Source organism: Nerophis ophidion, linkage group LG23 (genome assembly GCF_033978795.1).
Source record: "Nerophis ophidion isolate RoL-2023_Sa linkage group LG23, RoL_Noph_v1.0, whole genome shotgun sequence".
Classification (NCBI taxonomy): domain Eukaryota; kingdom Metazoa; phylum Chordata; class Actinopteri; order Syngnathiformes; family Syngnathidae; genus Nerophis; species Nerophis ophidion.
The window spans coordinates 34,127,947-34,152,612 of NC_084633.1; the positions used below are offsets into that span (position 1 = coordinate 34,127,947).

The window sequence follows — 24,666 nt, forward strand, 5'->3', positions numbered from 1 at the left end:
TGCAGTTAAATAATTCAACTGAAACATTTATTTATTTATTTTTACTTTCACCTCTCTGCAATTACTCAGTTTGTTCACTTCCAACACTTGTCACCATTTTCTAAAAGGTTTGAGGAAGGACTGGATGTGATAAAGAAATATTTTTAAAATATAAGTAAATAATAGAAGTGTAAAAAACATTGTTGTATTTATTTTTATTTTTTATTTATTTATTTTATGTAATGTCCTGTCCAGCCTTCCAGACAAATCATATTGCTGCTGTACAAATGTATTGTACACATGTACAAAACACATTAAGAAAATATTTTTGAATACAGTAGAAAAAATAGAGAAAATACTGTAAAAAATCATTAAATACTGTAAAAAAAATTATGATTTTGTTCACTTCCGGCGCTTAAATGTCATAATTTTCTGAAAGGGTGAGGAAGGAATAGATAGCGTATGCAGGGATAAGTGAAAAATAATATTTTTTAAATATTAAGTAAATAATAGATGTGTGAAAAACATAAATGTATTTTTGTTTTTATTTATTTACTTTACACATACCTATAAGTTAAAAAAACATGAAGAAAATATTTGAATACAGTAAAAAAAAAATAATTACTGTCAAAACTAAATTAATACTGTCACAAATAACAATAATGTAAAAAAACATTAAAAAATAAAAACTCAGTAAAAATAATTAACTACAGTAAAAAATAAATAAATATAGTAAAAAAATGATTAAGTACTGTTAAAACTAATTAAATACTGTAAAAAATTATAGAGTAATGTAAAAAAAACATAAAAAAATAACTACAGTACAAATAATTAAATACAGTAAAAAATAATTAAATACACTAAAAAAACAATTAAATACAGTTTTACTTCAATTTACGAGAGCAATTGGTTCTGTGGCAGCGTTCTTCAATCAAAACACTTGTATCTCAAGACAACTTCACCCACTGAAAGAAAAGATGCGTGCAAAACACATGATTAGAAAAAACTTTTAAAGAAATAATGAAACACGGTAAAAAAAAAGAAATACAGTAAAAAAGGTAACACAGTAATAAAATAATTAAATACAGTACAAAATATTTAAATACAGTAAAAAAATAATTAAATACAGTAGTACTTCAATTTTAAGAGCGCAATTGGTGCTGTGACAGTGCTTTTAACCCAAAACACTTGTATCTCAAAACAACGTCGACCATTGAAATAAAAGATGTGTAAAAAAATATATATGATTAAAAAAAAACAAACATAAAAATGATTTAAAAACTCTAAAAATAATAAATACAGCCATACCTCGACTTACACGCCTAACTGGTTTGGTGAACGTGCTCTTAACTCAAAACACTTGTATCTCAAAAAAACTCCACCCATTGAAATAAAAGATGTGTGCAAAACACATGATTAAAAAAAAACATTTAAAAAATAAATTAAATACAGTAAAAAAAAAAATTAAATAAAAAATTTGTGAAAATAATTAAATAAAGTAAAAAATTTATTAAATACAGTACACAATAATTAAATATAGTAAAATAGAAAAAAAAATATTAAATACAGTAGTACTTTAATTTACGAGCGTAATTGGTTCTGTTACAGCGCTTATAACTCAAAACACTTGTATCTCAAGACAACTTCACCCATTGAAATAAAAGATGTGTAAAAAAACATATAATAAAATAAACAACATAAAAATAATTAAATACTGTAAAAATAATGAGTGGACTTCACGGTGGCAGAGGGGTTAGTGCGTCTGCCTCACAATACGAAGTTCCTGCAGTCCTGGGTTCAAATCCAGGCTCGGGATCTTTCTGTGTGGAGTTTGCATGTTCTCCCCGTGAATGCGTGGGTTCCCTCCGGGTACTCCGGCTTCCTCCCACCTCCAAAGACATGCACCTGGGGATAGGTTGATTGGCAACACTAAATTGGCCCTAGTGTGTGAGTGTGAGTGTGAATGTTGTCTGTCTATCTGTGTTGGCCCTGCGATGAGGTGGCGACTTGTCCAGGGTGTACCCTGCCTTCCGCCCGATTGTAGCTGAGATAGGCGCCAGAAAGCGGTAGAAATGGATGGATGGATGGAAAAATAATGAGTACAGTAGTACTTCAAATTGCACGCCTAACTGGTTCTGTGAAAATGCTCTTAACTCAAAACACTTGTATCTTAAAACAACTTCACACATTGAAATAAAAGATTAATAAAAAAATAATAATAAAAATATTAATAATATCAAATTCAGTAAAAAAAATAAATGAAATACAGTAAAAAAAAAAAATTTAAACAGTACAAAATAATTAAATACAGTAAAAAATCATTAAATACAGTGAAATTCAATTTTACGAGCGGAATTGGTTCTGTGAAAGTGCTCTTAACTCAAAACACTAGTACAGGGGTCGGGAACCTTTTTGGCTGAGAGAGCCATGAAAGACAAATATTTCAAAATGTATTTCCGTGAGAGCCATATCGCATTTTTTAACACTGAATACAACTAAATGCGTGCATTTTTATGTAAGACCAACATGTTTAGAGTATAATAAGTCTTTTATTCTTTTTAATAACATAGTTATTCTGAAGCTAACCAATAATAAATAAAATGTCATGTCTGTTGATCATGTTTTTTTTAGGCCATGTGCTGTTTGTCCTTTGGACTCTTTAAGTTCCTGTTTTTTTCCACTCCCTTGCCTGGTTTCCTTGGTTACTCATTTTGTCCACCTGTCTCTGGTGGACACAATGCCCGCTCACCTGCTTCCCGAGCACTAATCAGAGGCAGTGTTTAAGCTCGCCTTTGCCAGTCAGTCGCCCTGTGCTGACTTGTTTCATGCCTTGCCATAGTTTCGTGCTTCATGCCATGCCAAGTAAGTTTTGTTAGAAAAAAATCAAATACAGTAAAAAGTAATTAGATACAGTAAAAATAATTAAATACAGTAAAAAAAAATAATTACTTTCTAGGTTTTTGAAATCTATGATTCAATTTCAAAAGTCCGAAAAATGTCATTTAAAAAATGATAATAAAAAATAGAAATACAAATATTGTAATTTTTTACTTGTTTTTTTTAGATTTTTGAAATCTTTGAATTGATTTATAATCAAGATGAACAAGAATCGCCATTCTGGTTGAATGGATTTTAGTGTGGTTATCAGCGTGTTTGTTTTAACGGATCCTGCAAGTTGTTGGAATTCTCTCACCCCGTGTCTTCATGTCCTTTGCAGGATGACGACTCCATGTTCTTCCAGTTCGGCCCCTCCATCGAGCAGCAGGCGTCGGTCATGCTCAACATCATGGAGGAATACGACTGGTACATCTTCTCCATCGTCACCACCTACTACCCGGGGTACCAGGACTTTGTCACCAAGGTAACGAGGCTCGCAATCAGGTTTCAAAATGGCGCAAAATTGTTAGAATATAGGGAATATTTTTTTGTCTAATTCCTGGAAATTTCGGGAAAACCGTGAATCTCTGAAAATATTGATATTAGCACAATTATCCTAGATTATGTAGATGGGTTGGCGTTGGGATTTTTGGAATGGGTTGAACATTTTTGACATAGTAACAGTTTGAATTGAGTGGGTATTTCTCATTTCCTGGAATTTAAGGAAAACGTGGATCTTTGAAATATGATACCAGCACAGTTGTCCTAGATCATATGAATGAGTTGGTGTTGGGATTTTTACAAAGGGTTGAAAAATGCTGACGTAGTAACAGTTTGAATTGATAATGGGTATTTCGGATTTCTTTGAACTTGGCAAAAACCGTGAATCTTTGAAAATATTGATACTAGCACAATTTTCCTAGATAATATAAATGGGTTGGTGTTGGGATTTTTGGGATGGGTTGAAAAATGTAGGTCGTAGTAACAGTTTGAATTGAGAATCTGTATTTCAGATTTCCTGGAATTTTTGAGGAAATTGGTAATTTGTACAGGAAAAAAAATAAATATTTGTTGCCCCAATTCGGCGGGATTTTTTGAAGGTGGAATGGTCAAAAACAGTTGAAAAATGTGGACTGTGACAACTCTCCGGAAGACGTGAAAATAGGGCTATGGAATTTTGGTAATTCCCGGAATTTGTTTGGACTTGAAGTTTGGAAGTTGAGTGGAGTGTGTGGACGGTAGAACGGTTCAAATCGGCAAAAAAATGTGGGAATTGTGCCTGTTTAAGAAATTGGCTCATTCATTTTTAGTGAGCAAAATGACTATGAAAATTGGGAATTCTGGGTAATCCGGGGATAAAGCCCATTCCTTGTCAATGTGGAGAAATGTCCAAGAAAACGGTGCATTTTGGAAAGGGACAACATGTTTTGCTTTCGATGTATGGGAAGAGTAGTGTGGGTGGATGGTTGAAAGGTCAGAATCAGGTGTAAAAATGGCGCAAAATGTGAGAATATCGGTAATATGAATATGTCCATTCCCTGGAAATTTAGGGAAAACCATGAATCTTTGAAAATATTGATATGAGCACAATTGCCCCAGATGATATAAATGGATTGGCATCGGGATTTTTGGAATGGGTTGAAAAATGTTGACATAGTAACAGTTAGAGTTGAGAATCTGTATTTCAGATTTCCTGAATTTTTTTAGGAAACTGGTAATTTATGCAGGAAAAAAAATACACATTTGTTGCCCCAATTAAGAGGGATGTTTTGAAGGTGGAATGGTCAAAAACAGTTGAAAAATGTGGACTGTGACAACTCTCTGGAAGACGTGAAAATAGGGCAATGGAATTTTGGTAATTCCTGGAATTTTTTTGGACTTGAAGTTTGGAAGTTGAGTGGAGTGTGTGGACTGTTCAAATCAGCTAAAAAAATGTGGGGATTGTGCCTGTTTAAGAAATTGGCTTATTCATTTTTAGTGAGCAAAATTACTATGAAAATTGGGAATTCTGAGTAATCCGGGGATAAAGCCCATTCCTTGTCAATGTGGAGAAATTTTCAGGAAAACGGTGCATTTTGGAAAGGGACAACATGTTTTGCTTTCGATGTATGGGAAGAGTAGTGTGGGTGGATGGTTGAAAGGTCAGAATCAGGTGTAAAAATGGCGCAAAATTGTGAGAATATCAGGAATATGAATATGTCCATTCCCTGGAAATTTAGGGAAAACCATGAATCTTTGAAAATATTGATATGAGCACAATTGTCCCAGATGATATAAATGGATTGGCATCGGGATTTTTGGAATGGGTTGAAAAATGTTGACGTAGTAACAGTTTGAATTGAGAATGAGTATTATGGATATCCTGGGATTTCCGAAAAAATGTGAATCTTTGAAAATATTGATACTGGCACGGTTGTCCTCAAAAATATGAATTGGTTGGTGTTGGGATTTTTGGGATGGGTTGAAAAATGTTGGTCGTAGTAGCAGTTTGAATTGAGAATCCCTATTTCAGATTTCCTGGAATTTTCAGGAGAACCGGGTATTTGTAGAAAAAAAAGAGCATTTGTTGCCCCAACAAAGAGGGATGTTATGAGGGTGGAATGGTCAAAAACAGTTGAAAAATGTGGACGATGACAACTTTCCACAAAGACGTGAAAATAGGGCTTTGGAATTCTGGGAATTACTGGAATTTGTTTGAACTTGAGGTTTTTGTGCTTTGATTGTCCAAGGGGAGTGGAATGTGTGGACGGTAGAACGGTTCAAATCGGCTAAAAAATGTGGGAATTGTGCCTGTTTAAGAAATTGGCTCATTCATTTTTATTGAGCAAAATGACTATGAAAATTGGGAATTCTGGGTAATCCGGAGATAAAGCCCATTCCTTGTCAATGTGGAGAAATGTCCAGGAAAACGGTGCATTTTGGAAAGGGACAACATGTTTTGCTTTCGATGTATGGGAAGAGTAGTGTGGGTGGATGGTTGAAAGGTCAGAATCAGGTGTAAAAATGGCGCAAAATTGTGAGAATATCGGGAATATGAATATGTCCATTTCCTGGAAATGTTGGGAAAACCGTGAATCTTTGTAAATATTGATATGAGCACAATTGTCCTAGATGATATAGATGGGTTGGCGTCGGGATTTTTGGAATGGGTTGAAAAATGTTGACGTAGTAACAGTTTGAATTGAGAATGAGTATTATGGATATCCTGGAATTTCCCCAAAAAACGTGAATCTTTGTAAATATTGATACTGGCACGGTTGTCCTCAAAAATATGAATTGGTTGGTGTTGGGATTTTTGGTATGGGTTGAAAAATGTTGGTCGCAGTAGCAGTTTGAATTGAGAATCCCTATTTCAGATTTCCTGGAATTTTCAGGGGAACTGGGTATTTGTAGAAAAAAAAGAGCATTTGTTGCCCCAACAAAGAGGGATGTTATGAGGGTGAAATGGTCAAAAACAGTTGAAAAATGTGGACGATGACAACTTTCCACAAAGACGTGAAAATAGGGCTTTGGAATTCTGGGAATTACTGGAATTTGTTTGAACTTGAGGTTTAGTGGTTTGATTGTCCAAGGGGAGTGGAGTGTGTGGATAGTAGAACGGTACAAATCGGCAAAAAAATGTGGGAATTGTGCCTGTTTAAGAAATTGGCTCATTCATTTTTAGTGAGCAAAATGACTATGAAAATTGGGAATTCTGAGTAATCCGGGGATAAAGCCTAATTCCTTGTCAATGTGGAGAAATTTTCAGGAAAACGGTGCATTTTGGAAAGGGACAACATGTTTTGCTTTCGATGTATGGGAAGAGTAGTGTGGGTGGATGGTTGAAAGGTCAGAATCAGGTGTAAAAATGGCGCAAAATTGTGAGAATATCAGGAATATGAATATGTCCATTTCCTGGAAATTTTGGGAAAACAGTGAATCTTTGTAAATATTGATATGAGCACAATTGTCCTAGATGATATAGATGGGTTGGCGTCGGGATTTTTGGAATGGGTTGAAAAATGTTGACATAGTAACAGTTTGAATTGAGAATCTGTATTTCAGATTTCCTGGAATTTTTGAGGAAATTGGTAATTTGTACAGAAAAAAAAATAAACATTTGTTGCCTCAATTAAGAGGGATGTTTCGAAGGTGGAATGGTCGAAAACAGTTGAAAAATGTGGACTGTGACAACTCTCCATAAAGACGTGAAAATAGGGCTTTGGAATTTTGGAAATTCCTAGAATTTGTTTGGACTTGAAGTTTGGAAGTTGAGTGGAGTGTGTGGACTGTTCAAATCGGCTAAAAATGTGGGAATTGTGCCTGTTTAAGAAATTGGCTCATTCATTTTGAGTGAGCAAAATGACTATGAAAATTGGGAATTCTGGGTAATCCGGGGATAAAGCCCATTCCTTGTCAATGTGGAGAAATGTCCAAGAAAACGGTGCATTTTGGAAAGGGACAACATGTTTTGCTTTCGATGTATGGGAAGAGTAGTGTGGGTGGATGGTTGAAAGGTCAGAATCAGGTGTAAAAATGGCGCAAAATTGTGAGAATATCGGTAATATGAATATGTCCATTCCCTGGAAATTTAGGGAAAACCATGAATCTTTGAAAATATTGATATGAGCACAATTGCCCCAGATGATATAAATGGATTGGCATCGGGATTTTTGGAATGGGTTGAAAAATGTTGACATAGTAACAGTTAGAGTTGAGAATCTGTATTTCAGATTTCCTGATTTTTTTTAGGAAACTGGTAATTTATGCAGGAAAAAAAATACACATTTGTTGCCCCAATTAAGAGGGATGTTTTGAAGGTGGAATGGTCAAAAACAGTTGAAAAATGTGGACTGTGACAACTCCCTGGAAGACGTGAAAATAGGGCAATGGAATTTTGGTAATTCCTGGAATTTGTTTGGACTTGAAGTTTGGAAGTTGAGTGGAGTGTGTGGACTGTTCAAATCGGCTAAAAAATTTGGGGATTGTGCCTGTTTAAGAAATTGGCTTATTCATTTTTAGTGAGCAAAATGACTATGAAAATTGGGAATTCTGCGTAATCCGGGGATAAAGCCTAATTCCTTGTCAATGTGGAGAAATTTTCAGGAAAACGGTGCATTTTGGAAAGGGACAACATGTTTTGCTTTCGATGTATGGGAAGAGTAGTGTGGGTGGATGGTTGAAAGGTCAGAATCAGGTGTAAAAATGGCGCAAAATTGTGATAATATCAGGAATATGATTATGTTCAATCCCTGGAAATTTCGGTAAAACCGTGAATCTTTGAAAATATTGATATGAGCACAATTGTCCTAGATGATATAGATGGGTTGGCGTCGGGATTTTTGAAATGGGTTGAAAAATGTTGACGTAGAAACAGTTTCAATTGAGAATGGTTATTATGGATTTCCTGGAATTTCAGAAAAAACGCAAGTCTTTGAAAATATTGATACTAGCACAGTTGTCCTCAATAATATGAATTAGTTGGTATTGGGATTTTTGGGATGGGTTGAAAAATGTTGGTCGTAGTAGCAGTTTGAATTGAGAATCCGTATTTCAGATTTCCTGGAATTTTCAGGGGAACCGGGTATTTGTAGAAAAAAAAAAGAGCATTTGTTGCCCCAACAAAGAGGGATGTTATGAGGGTGAAATGGTCAAAAACAGTTGAAAAATGTGGACTATGACAACTTTCCATAAAGACGTGAAAATAGGGCTTTGGAATTCTGGGAATTACTGGAATTTGTTTGAACTTGAGGTTTTTGTGCTTTGATTGTCCAAGGGGAGTGGAATGTGTGGACGGTAGAACGGTTCAAATCGGCTAAAAAATGTGGGAATTGTGCCTGTTTAAGAAATTGGCTCATTCATTTTTAGTGAGCAAAATGACTATGAAAATTGTGAATTCTGAGTAATCCAGGGATGAAGCCTAATTCCTTGTCAATGTGGAGAAATTTTCAGGAAAACGGTGCATTTTGGAAAGGGACAACATGTTTTGCTTTCGATGTATGGGAAGAGTAGTGTGGGTGGATGGTTGAAAGGTCAGAATCAGGTGTAAAAATGGCGCAAAATTGTGAGAATATCAGGAATATGAATATGTCCAATTCCTGGAAATTTTGGGAAAACCGCGAATCTTTGAAAATATTGATATGAGCACAATTGTCCTAGATGATATAGATGGGTTGGCGTCGGGATTTTTGGAATGGGTTGAAAAATGTTGACGTAGTAACAGTTTGAATTGAGAATGGGTATTTCGGATTTTCTGGAATTTGGCAAAAACCGTGAATCTTTGAAAATATTGATACTAGCACAATTTTCCAGATAATATGAATGGGTTGGTGTTAGGATTTTGGGAATGGGTTGAAAAATGTTGGTCGTAGTAACAGTTTGAATTGAGAATCTGTATTTTAGATTTCCTGGAATTTTTGAGGAAACCGGTAATTTGTACAGGAAAAAAAATAAACAATTGTTGCCCCAATTCAGAGGGATGTTTTGAATGGGGAATGGTCAAAAACTGTTGAAAAATGTGGACTGTGACAACTCTCTGGAAGACGTGAAAATAGGGCTTTGGAATTTTGGCAATTCCTGGAATTTGTTTGGGCTTGAAGTTTGGAAGTTGAGTGGAGTGTGTGGACGGTAGAACGGTTCAAATCGGCTAAAAATGTGGGAATTGAGTCTGTTTAAAAAATTGGTTCATTCAGTTTTAGTGAGCAAAATGACTATGAAAATTGGGAATTCTGGGTAATCCGGAGATAAAGCCCATTCCTTGTCAATGTGGAGAAATGTCCAGGAAAACGGTGCATTTTGGAAAGGGACAACATGTTTTGCTTTCGATGTATGGGAAGAGTAGTGTGGGTGGATGGTTGAAAGGTCAGAATCAGGTGTAAAAATGGCGCAAAATTGTGAGAATATTGGTAATATGAATATGTCCATTCCCTGGAAATTTAGGGAAAACCATGAATCTTTGAAAATATTGATATGAGCACAATTGTCCCAGATGATATAAATGGATTGGCATCGGGATTTTTGGAATGGGTTGAAAAATGTTGACATAGTAACAGTTAGAGTTGAGAATCTGTATTTCAGATTTCCTGAATTTTTTTAGGAAACTGGTAATTTATGCAGGAAAAAAAATACACATTTGTTGCCCCAATTAAGAGGGATGTTTTGAAGGTGGAATGGTCAAAAACAGTTGAAAAATGTGGACTGTGACAACTCTCTGGAAGACGTGAAAATAGGGCAATGGAATTTTGGTAATTCCTGGAATTTGTTTGGACTTGAAGTTTGGAAGTTGAGTGGAGTGTGTGGACTGTTAAAATCGGCTAAAAAAATGTGGGGATTGTGCCTGTTTAAGAAATTGGCTTATTCATTTTTAGTGAGCAAAATTACTATGGAAATTGGGAATTCTGAGTAATCCAGGGATAAAGCCTAATTCCTTGTCAATGTGGAGAAATTTTCAGGAAAACGGTGCATTTTGGAAAGGGACAACATGTTTTGCTTTCGATGTATGGGAAGAGTAGTGTGGGTGGATGGTTGAAAGGTCAGAATCAGGTGTAAAAATGGCGCAAAATTGTGATAATATCAGGAATATGATTATGTTCAATCCCTGGAAATTTCGGGAAAACCGTGAATCTTTGAAAATATTGATATGAGCACAATTGTCCTAGATGATATAGATGGGTGGGCTTCACGGTGGAAGAGGGGTTAGTGCGTCTGCCTCACAATACGAAGTTCCTGCAGTCCTGGGTTCAAATCCAGGCTCGGGATCTTTCTGTGTGGAGTTTGCATGTTCTCCCCGTGAATGCGTGGGTTCCCTCCGGGTACTCCAGCTTCCTCTCACCTCCAAAGACATGCACCTGGGGATAGGTTGATTGGCAACACTAAATTGGCCCTGGTGTGTGAATGTTGTCTGTCTATCTGTGTTGGCCCTGCGATGAGGTGGCGACTTGTCCAGGGTGTACCCCGCCTTCCGCCCGATTGTAGCTGAGATAGGCGCCAGCGCCCCCCGCGACCCCGAAAGGGAATAAGCGGTAGAAAATGGATGGATATAGATGGGTTGGCGTCGGGATTTTTGAAATGGGTTGAAAAATGTTGACGTAGAAACAGTTTCAATTGAGAATGGTTATTATGGATTTCCTGGAATTTCAGAAAAAACGCAAATCTTTGAAAATATTGATACTGGCACGGTTGTCCTCAATAATATGAATTAGTTGGTGTTGGGATTTTTGGGATGGGTTGAAAAATGTTGGTCGTAGTAGCAGTTTGAATTGAGAATCCGTATTTCAGATTTCCTGGAATTTTCAGGGGAACCGGGTATTTGTAGAAAATAAAAAAGAGCATTTGTTGCCCCAACAAAGAGGGATGTTATGAGGGTGGAATGGTCAAAAACAGTTGAAAAATGTGGACTATGACAACTTTCCATAAAGACGTGAAAATAGGGCTTTGGAATTCTGGGAATTACTGGAATTTGTTTGAACTTGAGGTTTGTGTGCTTTTATTGTCCAAGGGGAGTGGAATGTGTGGACGGTAGAACGGTTCAAATCGGCTAAAAAATGTGGGAATTTTGCCTGTTTAAGAAATTGGCTCATTCATTTTTAGTGTGCAAAATGACTATGAAAATTGGGAATTCTGGGTAATCCGGGGATAAAGCCCATTCCTTGTCAATGTGGAGAAATTTTCAGGAAAACGGTGCATTTTGGAAAGGGACAACATGTTTTGCTTTCGATGTATGGGAAGAGTAGTGTGGGTGGATGGTTGAAAGGTCAGAATCAGGTGTAAAAATGGCGCAAAATTGTGAGAATATCGGGAATATGAATATGCCCAATTCCTGGAAATTTTGGGAAAACCGTGAATCTTTGAAAATATTGATATGAGCACAATTGTCCTAGATGATATAGATGGGTTGGTGTCGGGATTTTTGGAATGGGTTGAAAAATGTTGACATAGTAACAGTTTGAATTGAGAATCTGTATTTCAGATTTCCTGGAATTTTTGAGGAAATTGGTAATTTGTACAGGAAAAAAAATACAAATTTGTTGCCCCAATTAAGAGGGATGTTTTGAAGGTGGAATGGTCGAAAACAGTTGAAAAATGTGGACTGTGACAACTCTCCATAAAGACGTGAAAATAGGGCTTTGGAATTTTGGCAATTCCTGGAATTTGTTTGGGCTTGAAGTTTGGAAGTTGAGTGGAGTGTGTGGACGGTAGAACGGTTCAAATCGGCTAAAAATGTGGGAATTGTGCCTGTTTAAGAAATTGGTTCATTCATTTTTTAGTGAGCAAAATGACTATGAAAATTGGGAATTCTGAGTAATCCGGGGATAAAGCCCGTTCCTTGTCAATGTGGAGAAATTTTCAGGAAAACGGTGCATTTTGGAAAGGGACAACATGTTTTGCTTTCGATGTATGGGAAGAGTAGTGTGGGTGGATGGTTGAAAGGTCAGAATCAGGTGTAAAAATGGCGCAAAATTGTGAGAATATCAGGAATATGAATATGTCCAATTCCTGGAAATTTCGGGAAAACCGCGAATCTTTGAAAATATTGATATGAGCACAATTGTCCTAGATGATATAGATGGGTTAGCGTCGGGATTTTTGGAATGGGTTGAAAAATGTTGACGTAGTAACAGTTTGAATTGAGAATGAGTATTATGGATATCCTGGAATTTCCAAAAAAACGTGAATCTTTGTAAATATTGATACTGGCACGGTTGTCCTCAAAAATATGAATTGGTTGGTGTTGGGATTTTTGGGATGGGTTGAAAAATGTTGGTCGTAGTAGCAGTTTGAATTGAGAATCCCTATTTCAGATTTCCTGGAATTTTCAGGGGAACTGGGTATTTGTAGAAAATAAAAAAGAGCATGTGTTGCCCCAACAAAGAGGGATGTTATGAGGGTGGAATGGTCAAAAACAGTTGAAAAATGTGGACGATGACAACTTTCCACAAAGACGTGAAAATAGGGCTTTGGAATTCTGGGAATTACTGGAATTTGTTTGAACTTGAGGTTTAGTGCTTTGATTGTCCAAGGGGAGTGGAATGTGTGGACGGTAGAACGGTACAAATCGGCTAAAAAATGTGGGAATTGTGCCTGTTTAAGAAATTGGCTCATTCATTTTTAGTGTGCAAAATGACTATGAAAATTGGGAATTCTGGGTAATCCGGGGATAAAGCCCATTCCTTGTCAATGTGGAGAAATGTCCAGGAAAACGGTGCATTTTGGAAAGGGACAACATGTTTTGCTTTCGATGTATGGGAAGAGTAGTGTGGGTGGATGGTTGAAAGGTCAGAATCAGGTGTAAAAATGGCGCAAAATTGTGAGAATATCAGGAATATGAATATGTCCATTTCCTGGAAATTTAGGGAAAACCGTGAATCTTTGAAAATATTGATGCTAACACAGTTGTCCTAGATAATATGAATGAGTTGGTGTTAGGATTTTTAGAAAGGGTTGAAAAATGTTTACATAGTAAAGTTTGAATTGAGAATGGGTATTTCGGATTTCCAGGAAAACTGTAAACTGTTGAAAATATTGATACTAGCACATTGGTCCTAGATCATATGAATGATATTTTTTTGGAATGTGTTGGAAATTGTTGAGGTCGTACAGTTTGAATTGAGAACGGGTATTTCGGATTTTCAGGAAAACCGTACATTTTAGAAAATATTGATACTAGCACAGTTGTCCCTTTTTTTTATGAATGAGTTGGTGTTGGGATTTTTAGAATGAATTGAAACATGTTGACATAGTAACAGTTTGCATTGAGAATGGGTACATCGGATTTCCTGGAATTTCGGGAAAACCGTGAATCTTTGAAAATATTGATACGAGCGCAATTGTCCTGGATTGTATGAATGGATTGGTGTTGGAATTTTTGAAATAGGTTGAAAAATGTTGACGTAGTAACAGTTTGACTAGAGAATGGGTATTTCAGATTTCCTGGAATTTCGGGGAAATCATTATAAAAAAACAAAAAACAAGAACGTTTGTTGTCCCAACTACAAATACTTTTTTGAAAGTGGAATGGTCAAAAACAGTTAAAAATTATTGACTGTGAAAACTTTCCAGGCTTTGAAATTCCTGGAATTTGTTTGAACTTGTTATTTTGATTCTCCAAGGTAAGTGGAGTGTGTGGATAGTAGAACGGTTCAAATCGTCTGAAAAATGTGAGAATTGTGCCTGTTTGAGAATGGGTATCTCAGATTTCCTGGAATGTTCGGAAAAATGTGAATCTTTTAAAATATTGATACTAGCACAATTTTCCTAGATGATATAAATCGGTTGGCGTTGGGATTTTTGGAATGGGTTGAAAAATGTTGGTCGTAGTAGCAGTTTGCATTGAGAATCTGTATTTCAGATTTCCTGGAATTTTCGGGGAAAATTCCAGAAAAAACCCAAAACGTTTGTTCCCGCAAATAAGATGGATGTTTTGAGGGTGGAATGGTCAAAAACAATTGAAAAATGTGGACTATGACAACTTTCCAGAAAGACGTGAACATAGAGCTTTGGAATTCTGGTAATTCCTGGAATTTGTTTGAACTTGAAGTTTGGTAGTTTGATTATCCGAGGTGAGTGGAATGTGTGGACGGTAGAACGGTTCAAATTGGCAGAGAAAAGTGGGAATTGTGCCTGTTTGGAAATTGGCTCATTCATTTTTTGTGAGCAAAATGACCCTGAAAATTGGGAATTCTGGGTAATCTGGGGATAGAGCCCATTCCTTGTCAATGGAGAGAACATTCCAGGAAAACAGGGAATTTTTGGAAAGGGACAACAAGTTTTGCTTTTGATGTATGGGAAGAGTAAGAGTGGGTGGATGGTTGAAACGGCCGGAATCATGTTTAAAAATGTCGCAAAATTGTGAGACTATAGGGAATATGAATATGTCCATTTCCCACCTAGTACCAACCTCGTCACGTCCGTTGTGTCCTGAGCAAGACACTTCACCCTTGCTCCTGATGGGTGCTGGTTAGCGCCTTGCATGGCAGCTCCCTCCATCAGTGTGTGAATGTGTGTGTGAATGGGTAAATGTGGAAGTAGTGTCAAAGCGTTTTGAGTACCTTGAAGGTAGAAAAGCGCTATACAAGTACAACGTATTTATCATTTATGAATATGTCCATTTCCTGGAAATTTCGGGAAAACCCTGAATCTTGGAAAATGTTGAGTTGGTGTTGGGATTTGTAAAATGGGTTGAAAAGTGTTGACGTTGTAACAGATTGAATTGAGAATGGGTACTTCGGATTTCCTGGAATTTGGGGAAAACCGTGAATCTTTGAAACTATTGATACTAGCACAATTGTCCTAGATCATTTCAATGGGTTGGTGTTGGAATTTTTGGAACCTGTTAAAATTTGTTGACATAGTAACAGGTTGAATTGAGAATGGGAATTTCGGATTTCCAGGAAAACCGTAATTTTTTTAAAATATTGATACAAGCACACTTTTCCTAGATGATACTGATGGGTTAATGTTGGAATTTTTGGAATTGGTTGAAAAATGTTGACGTAGTAAAAGTCTGAATTGAGACTTGAGGGATTTCCTGGAAATTCAGAAAAACAGTGAATCTTTGAAGATATTGATATTAGCACAATTGTCTTTGATCGGAATCAGGTTTAAAAATGGTGCAAAATTGTGAGAATTAAGGGAATATGAATATGTCCATTTCCTGGAAATTTCGGGAAAACCACGAATCTTTGAAAATATTGATGTTAGCACAATTATCCTAGATGATTTGGATGTGTTGGCGTTGTTGTTTTTTTAGAATGGGTTGAACAATGGTGATGTAGTAACAGTTTGAATTGATAATTGTATTTCGGATTTCCAGGAAAGCCGTACATTTTTGAAAATTTTGATACTAGCACATTGGTCCTAGATCATATGAAGGGGTTGGTGTTGGATATTTTGGAATGTGTTGGAAATTGTTGAGGTCGTACAGTTTGAATTGAGAATGGGTATTTCGGATTTTCAGGAAAACAGTACATTTTTGAAAATATTGATACTGGCACAATTGTCCTAGATGATATGAAGGGGTTGGTGTTGGGATTTTTAGAATGGGTTAAAAAATGTTGACTTAGTAACAGTTTGAATTGAGAATGGGTATTTCGGATTTCCTGGAATTTCAGAAAAACCGTGAATCTTTGAAAATGTTGATACTAGCACAGTTGTCCTCAATGATATGAATGGGTTGGTGTTGAGATTTTTAGAATGGGTTAAAAAATGTTGACTTAGTAACAGTTTGAATTTAGAATAGGTATTTCAGATTTCCTGGAATTTTGGGAAAACCATGAATCTTTTAAAATATTGATACTAGCACAATTTTTCTAAATGATATGAATGGGTTGGCGTTAGGATTTTTGGAATGGGTTGAAAAATGTTGACTAAGTAACAGTTTGAGATGAGAATGGGTATTTCAGATTTCCTGGAATTTTGGGAAAACCGTGAATCTTTTAAAATATTGATACTAGCACAATTGTCCTAGATGATATGAATGGGTTGGCGTTGGGATTTTTGGAATGGGTTAAAAAATATTGACTTAGTAACAGTTTGAATTGAGAATGGGTATTTCAGATTTCCTGGAATTTCAGAAAAAATGTGAATCTTTGAAAATGTTGATACTAGCACAGTTGTCCTCGATGATATGAATGGGTTGGTGTTGGGCTTTTTAGAATGGGTTGAAAAATGTTGACTTAGTAACAGTTTGAATTGAGAATGGGTATTTCAGATTTCCTGGAATTTTGGGAAAACCGTGAATCTTTTAATATATTGACACTAGCACAATTGTCCTAAATGATATGAATGGGTTGGCGTTGGGATTTTTGAAATGGGTTAAAAAATGTTGACTTAGTAACAGTTTGAGATGAGAATGGGTATTTCAGATTTCCTGGAATTTCAGAAAAACTTGAATCTTTGAAAATGTTGATACTAGCACAGTTGTCCTCAATGATATGAATGGGTTGGTGTTGAGATTTTTAGAATAGGTTAAAAAATGTTGACTTAGTAACAGTTTGAATTTAGAATGGGTATTTCGGATTTCCTGGAATTTTGGGAAAACCGTGAATCTTTTAATATATTGACACCAACACAATTGTTCTAGATGATATGAATGGGTTGGCGTTGGGATTTTTGGAATGGGTTAAAAAATGTTGACTTAGTAACAGTTTGAATTGAGAATGGGTATTTCTGATTTCCTGGAATTTCAGAAAAAACGTGAATCTTTGAAAATGTTGATACTAGCACAGTTGTCCTCAATGATATGATATGAATGGGTTGGTGTTGGGATTTTTGGAATGGGTTAAAAAAATGTTGACTTTGTAACAGTTTGAATTGAGAATGGGTATTTCAGATTTCCTGGAATTTTGGGAAAACCGTGAATCTTTTAAAATATTGATACTAGCACAATTTTCCTAAATGATATGAATGGGTTGGCGTTGGGATTTTTGGAATGGGTTGAAAAATGTTGACTTAGTAACAGTTTGAGATGAGAATGGGTATTTCAGATTTCCTGGAATTTTGGGAAAACCGTGAATCTTTTAAAATATTGATACTAGCACAATTGTCCTAGATGATATGAATGGGTTGGCGTTGGGATTTTTGGAATGGGTTAAAAAATATTGACTTAGTAACAGTTTGAATTGAGAATGGGTATTTCAGATTTCCTGGAATTTCAGAAAAAATGTGAATCTTTGAAAATGTTGATACTAGCACAGTTGTCCTCGATGATATGAATGGGTTGGTGTTAGGCTTTTTAGAATGGGTTGAAAAATGTTGACTTAGTAACAGTTTGAATTGAGAATGGGTATTTCAGATTTCCTGGAATTTTGGGAAAACCGTGAATCTTTTAATATATTGACACTAGCACAATTGTCCTAAATGATATGAATGGGTTGGCGTTGGGATTTTTGAAATGGGTTAAAAAATGTTGACTTAGTAACAGTTTGAGATGAGAATGGGTATTTCAGATTTCCTGGAATTTCAGAAAAACTTGAATCTTTGAAAATGTTGATACTAGCACAGTTGTCCTCAATGATATGAATGGGTTGGTGTTGAGATTTTTAGAATGGGTTAAAAAATGTTGACTTAGTAACAGTTTGAATTTAGAATGGGTATTTCGGATTTCCTGGAATTTTGGGAAAACCGTGAATCTTTTAATATATTGACACCAACACAATTGTTCTAGATGATATGAATGGGTTGTCGTTGGGATTTTTGGAATGGGTTAAAAAAGGTTGACTTAGTAACAGTTTGAATTGAGAATGGGTATTTCTGATTTCCTGGAATTTCAGAAAAAACGTGAATCTTTGAAAATGTTGATACTAGCACAGTTGTCCTCAATGATATGATATGAATGGGTTGGTGTTGGGATTTTTGGAATGGGTTAAAAAAATGTTGACTTTGTAACAGTTTGAATTGAGAATGGGTATTTCAGATTTCCTGGAATTTTGGGAAAACCGTGAATCTTTTAAAATATTGATACTAGCACAATTTTCCTAAATGATATGAATGGGTTGGCGTTGGGATTTTTGGAATGGGTTGAAAAATGTTGACTTAGTAACAGTTTGAGATGAGAATGGGTATTTCAGATTTCCTGGAATTTTGGGAAAACCGTGAATCTTTTAAAATATTGATACTAGCACAATTGTCCTAGATGATATGAATGGGTTGGTGTTGGGATTTTTGGAATGGGTTAAAAATGTTTGACTTAGTAACAGTTTGAATTGAGAATGGGTAGTTCAGATTTCCTGGAATTTTGGAAAAACCGTGAATCTTTTAAACTATTGATACTAGCACAATTTCCCTAGATGATATGAATGGGTTGGCGTTGGGATTTTTGGAATGGGTTAAAAATGTTTGACTTAGTAACAGTTTGAATTGAGAATGGGTAGTTCAGATTTCCTGGAATTTTGGGAAAACCGTGAATCTTTTAAAATATTGATACTAGCACAATTGTCCAAGATGATATGAATGGGTTGGCATTGGGATTTTTGGAATGGGTTAAAAAATATTGACTTAGTAACAGTTTGAATTGAGAATGGGTATTTCAGATTTCCTGGAATTTTGGAAAAACCGTGAATCTTTTAAACTATTGATACTGGCACAATTTCCCTAGATGATATGAATGGGTTGGCGTTGGGATTTTTGGAATGGGTTGAAAAATGTTGACTTAGTAACAGTTTGAATTGAGAATGGGTATTTCAGATTTCCTGGAATTTTGAGAAAACCGTGAATCTTTTAAAATATTGATACTAGCACAATTTTCCTAAATGATATGAATGGGTTGGCGTTGGGATTTTTGGAATGGGTTGAAAAATGTTGACTTAGTAACAGTTTGAGATGAGAATGGGTATTTCAGATTTCCTGGAATTTGGGGAAAACCGTGAATCTTTTAAAATATTGATACTAGCACAATTGTCCCAGATGATATGAATGGGTTGGTGTTGGGATTTTTGGAATGGGTTAAAAAATATTGACTTAGTAACAGTTTGAATTGAGAATGGGTATTTCAGATTTCCTGGAATTTTGGAAAAACCATGAATCTTTTAAACTATTGATACTAGCATAATTTCCCTAGATGATATGAATGGGTTGGTGTTGGGATTTTTGGAATGGGTTAAAAATGTTTGACTTAGTAACAGTTTGAATTGAGAATGGGTATTTTCGATTTCCTGGAATTTCAGAAAAAACGTGAATCTTTGAAAATGTTGATACTAGCACAGTTTTCCCCGATGATATGAATGGGTTGGTGTTGGGATTTTTGGAATGGGTTAAAAAATGTTGACTTTTTAACAGTTTGAATTGAGAATGGGTAGTTCAGATTTCCTGGAATTTTGGAAAAACTGTGAATCTTTTAAACTATTCAATCAATCAATCAATGTTTATTTATATAGCCCCAAATCACAAATGTCTCAAAGGACTGCACAAATCATTACGACTACAACATCCTCGGAATAACCCACAACTATTGATACTAGCACAATTTCCCTAGATGATATGAATGGGTTGGCGTTGGGATATTTGGAATGGGTTAAAAATGTTTGACTTAGTAACAGTTTGAATTGAGAATGGGTATTTTCGAGTTCCTGGAATTTCAGAAAAAACATGAATCTTTGAAAATGTTGATACTAGCACAGTTGTCCTCAATGATATGATATGAATGGGTTGGTGTTGGGATTTTTAGAATAGGTTGAAAAATGTTGACGTTGTAACAGTTTGAATTTAGAATGGGTATTTCAGATTTCCTGGAATTTTGGGAAAACCGTGAATCTTTTAAAATATTGACACCAGCACAATTGTCCTAGATGATATGAATGAGTTGGCGTTGGGATTTTTGGAATGGGTTGAAAAATGTTGACTTAGTAACAGTTTGAGATGAGAATGGGTATTTCAGATTTCCTGGAATTTTGGGAAAACCGTGAATCTTTTAAAATATTGATACTAGCACAATTTTCCTAAATGATATGAATGAGTTGGCGTTGGGATTTTTGGGATGGGTTGAAAAATGTTGACTTAGTAACAGTTTGAGATGAGAATGGGTATTTCAGATTTCCTGGAATTTTGGGAAACCCGTGAATCTTTAAAAATATTGACACTAGCAAAATTGTCCTAGATGATATGAATGGGTTGGCGTTGGGATTTTTGGAATGGGTTGAAAAATGTTGCTCGTATTAACAGTTTGAATCTGGAATCCGTATTTCAGACTTTCTGGAATTTTCGGGGAAAACGGGAATTTGTACCGAAAAAAAAAAAGAGCATTTGTTGCCACAATTAGGAGGGATGTTTTGAGGGTGGACCGGTCAAAAACTGTTGAAAAATGTGGACTACGACAACTTTCCAGGAAGAGCTTTGGAATTCCAGGAATTCCTGGAATTTCAATCAATCAATCAATCAATGTTTACTTTATAGCCCTAAATCACTAGTGTCTCAAAGGGCTGCACAAACCACCACGACATCCTCGGTAGGCCCACATAAGGGCAAGGAAAACTCACACCCAGTGGGACATCGGTGACAATGATGATTTGTTTGAACTTGAGGTTTGGTAGTTTGATTGTCCAAGGTGAGTGGAGTGTGTGGACGGTAGAACGATTCAAATAAGGTGGGAATTGTGCAAATTCGAAAATGGCCCATTCATTTCCAATGGGCAACATTTCCTGGAAAATGGGAAATTGTGAGTATCCCGGTTCACACAACTCCTGTTTAACAGGTTTCTCCTTCTCTTTAGATCCGAAGCACCATCGAGAACAGCTTCGTGGGCTGGGAACTGGAGGAAGTGTTACTCCTTGATATGTCGGTGGACGACGGAGACTCCAAGATTCAGAACCAGCTGAAGAAGCTTCAAAGTCCCGTCATTCTCCTGTACTGCACCAAGGAAGAGGCCAACACCATCTTCGAAGTGTCGCACTCCGTGGGGATTACGGGCTACGGCTACACGTGGATCGTGCCCTCGCTCATCGCCGGAGACACCGACGTCGTACCGGCAGAGTTCCCCACAGGTAGGAGTATGTGACCGGGTGATTCTCAGTTCGGGTCTTGCGGGGTCCACTGTGACGTTTGCAGCTACTAGGTTCGAAAAGTCCATTCTGGTTGCATGAAAATGGCCTAAAAAGGTTTTTTTTAAAATATTTAATTCTTTAAAAAAAAAATGGAATACAATTTAGGAAAGTATTTTTTTCCCAATTGATTTTTGAAAATCCTGAATTGATCTGGAAAGTCCTAAAAATGTCATTTAAAAAATAATTATAATTAAATAAAATATATATTTTTTTTCTTTTTTTGAGATTTTTGAACTCTATAAAACGATAAGAGTCTGAAAAATGTAATTAAAAAAAATTGTAAAAATACCTATATTCTTTTATTTGTTGTTTTATCTTTTTGAAATCTATGATTCGATTTAGAAAGTCCTAAAAAAGTCATTTAAAAAATGATTATAATAAAAAATATTTTTATTTTTTTTACTCTTTTTTTTAGATTTTTGAAATCTATGAATCAATTAAAAAGTCCGAAAAATGTCATCAAAAAAGATTATAAGAAAAAAATTATATTCTTTTATTAGTTTTTTATATTTTTGAAATCCACTAATCGATTTAGAAAGTCCAAAAATGTCCTTTAAAAATGATAATAAAAAATGTTTTAATTTTTTTACTCCTTGTTTAGATTTTTGAAATCTATGAATTGATTTATCCATCCATCCATCCATCCATTTCCTACCGCTTATTCCCTTTAGGGGTCGGGGGGGTGCTGGCGCCTGTCTCAGCTACAATCGGGCGGAAGGCGGGGTACACCTTTGACAAGTCGCCAAAGTCCTAAAAAATTCATTTAAAAAATGATTATAATAAAATAATTGATATTTTATTTCCTTTTTTTTTAGATTTTTAAAATCTATCGATTTTTATCTATTATTATAAAATAAAAAGTAAAAAAAGATAAAGATAAAAAAAATATATTTTTCGCCTTTTTTTTGTAGAAATTTTGAAATCTATGATCTATTAAATCTATCAAAAAAGTCCGAAAAATGTAATTTAAAAAATGATTATAAAAAAGTTAATATTCTTTTATTTATTTTTTTTCGCAGATTTTTTAAATCTATGAATCGATTTAGGAAGTCCTAAATATGTTCTTTAAAAAAAATTTATAATTTGAAAAAAAAAAAAAAAGGAAAATTGTTGATATTTTTTCACTTGTGTTTTTAGATTTTTTTTTAAATCTTTTAATTGATTTCGGAAAGCCGAAAAATATATTTAGAAAAAATGATTATAATAAAAAAAAATTATATTATTTTATTTGCTTTTTTAGATTTTTGAAATCTATTAATCGATTTAGAAAATCCTGCACATTTCCTTTAAAAAATTATTATAATAAAAAATGTTGATTTTTTTTACTTTTTTTTAGATTTTTGAAGTCTATGAATCGATTGAGAGTCCGAAAAATGTCATCTAAAAAAAGATTATAATAAAAAATGTTGATATTCTTTTATTTGTTTTTTCAGATTTTTTTAAATCTATGAATCGTTTCAGAAAGTTCTAAAAAATGTGTTTGAAAAAATTATTACAATTGAAAAACAGTAAAAATTATTATATTTTTTCACTTGTGTTTTTTAGATATTTGAAATCTATGAATCTATTTTGGAAATCTGAAAAATGTCATTTGAAAAATTATTATAATAAAACATGTTGATATTCTTTTATCAGTTTTTTTAGATGTTTGAAATCTATGAATTGATTTATAAAGTCCTAAACATTTCCTTTAAAAACTGATTCTAATAAAACATTTTAATATTTTTTTTCTTTTTTTTAGATTTTTGAAATTTATGAGACGATTATGAGAATCCTAAAATTTTCCTTTAAAAATGATTATATATTTTTTTTAAAGTTAAAATGTTGATATTTTTGTTATAAAAATGTCCTTTAAAAAAATCATTACAATCATTTTTTTTTTTAAATGTTTTTAGAATTTTGAAATCTATGAATCGATTTCGGAAATCCAAAACATTTCATTTGAAAAATGTTTATAATAAAAACATGTTGAAAATATTTTATCTTTTTTTGTAATTTATTTTGAAATCAATGAATCGACATAGAAAGTCCTAAAAATGTCCTGTAAAAAATATTATAATAAAAAAAATGTTGATATTCTTGGACTTTTTTTTAGATTTTTATAATCTATGAATTGATTAAGAGAGTCCGGAAAATGTAATATAAAAAAGGATTATAATAAAAAAATGTTGATATCCTTTAATTAGTTTTTTTTTAGATTTTCTAAATCCAAGATTAAATTTAAAATGTCCTAAAAATGTCCTTTAAAAAATGATTATATTAAAAAAAAGAAGTACACATTTTAATATTGTTTCACTTGTTTTTAGATTTTTGAAATCTATGAATCAATTTCGGAAATCCGAAAAATGTCTTTTGAAAATTGATTATAATAAATCAAATGTTGATATTCTTTTTAATTTTTTTCATATTTTTTAAATCAATGAATCGATTTAGAAAGTCCGCAAAATTTCATTAAAAAAATTATAATATCGATTTTTGAAATCTATAAATTGATTGAGAAAGTTTGAAAAATGTCATTAAAAAAGATTATAATAAAAAGATTTTTTATTCTTATGTTTTTTTGGGATTTCTGAAATATATTTATCAATTTATAAAGTCCTAAAACTGTCCTTCAAAAAATGATTATAATTATAAAAAAGTGAAAATGTGATCTTTTTTCACTTTTTTAGATTATTGAAATTCATGAAACATCTTTTGAAATCCCAAAAATGTCATTTGAAAATTGATTATAACAAAAAAAGTACAAATTTTAATATTTTTTCACTCGTGTTTTTTAGAGTTTTTAAATCTACGAATCGATATAAAAAATCCGAAATAAGTAATTTGAAAAACGATTACAATAAAAATAAATTATGATAATAAAGAACATGTAGATACGTCGTGTCCTAGCGTGGAAGTATTGGTATGGCACATAGCTCCGCCCCTTTTCAAGTCATGTGAAAAATTGCAGTTTTAAAGAACAAGTTAGTAGACAGGGTTACTTGTTTAAAAATGGCTTGTTGTTACGTACATGGACCCCACCTTTTGTGTCGGAGTGAGACATCACACTTGTCAAATCTCGGGCAAATCTCACTTATCTGCTATATCCGACTAAAACCAGGAGCTGGGTTTGACAGAAGTTCGAAAGTTAGACATTTTAGTCCTGGGGATACAATTCTGGAGTTTTTTTCTGATGCCTCGCTTGAATTTCCTGAAGGAACCAATTCTTTGAATGCCTTGTTTTGGTTTTGTGGGCACTTTCCTTTGTTTGGTGTTTTACTTCCTGTCTAGCGCTCTTATTTTGTATTTTCCACTTCCT

The 24,666-nt window shown here is 34.3% G+C and overlaps 1 protein-coding gene across 1 annotated transcript in view; it reads left to right on the forward strand.

Annotated features, from left to right (window-relative positions):
- Window positions 1–24,666, forward strand: part of LOC133541130 (glutamate receptor ionotropic, NMDA 2B-like) — a 553,382-nt gene that overhangs the window by 333,885 nt on the left and 194,831 nt on the right. Inside the window, exons 5-6 of the mRNA XM_061884238.1 lie at window positions 3,197–3,340; window positions 21,038–21,308. Coding sequence (XP_061740222.1) covers window positions 3,197–3,340; window positions 21,038–21,308 — 415 coding nt within the window. The remainder of the gene's footprint in view (window positions 1–3,196; window positions 3,341–21,037; window positions 21,309–24,666) is intronic.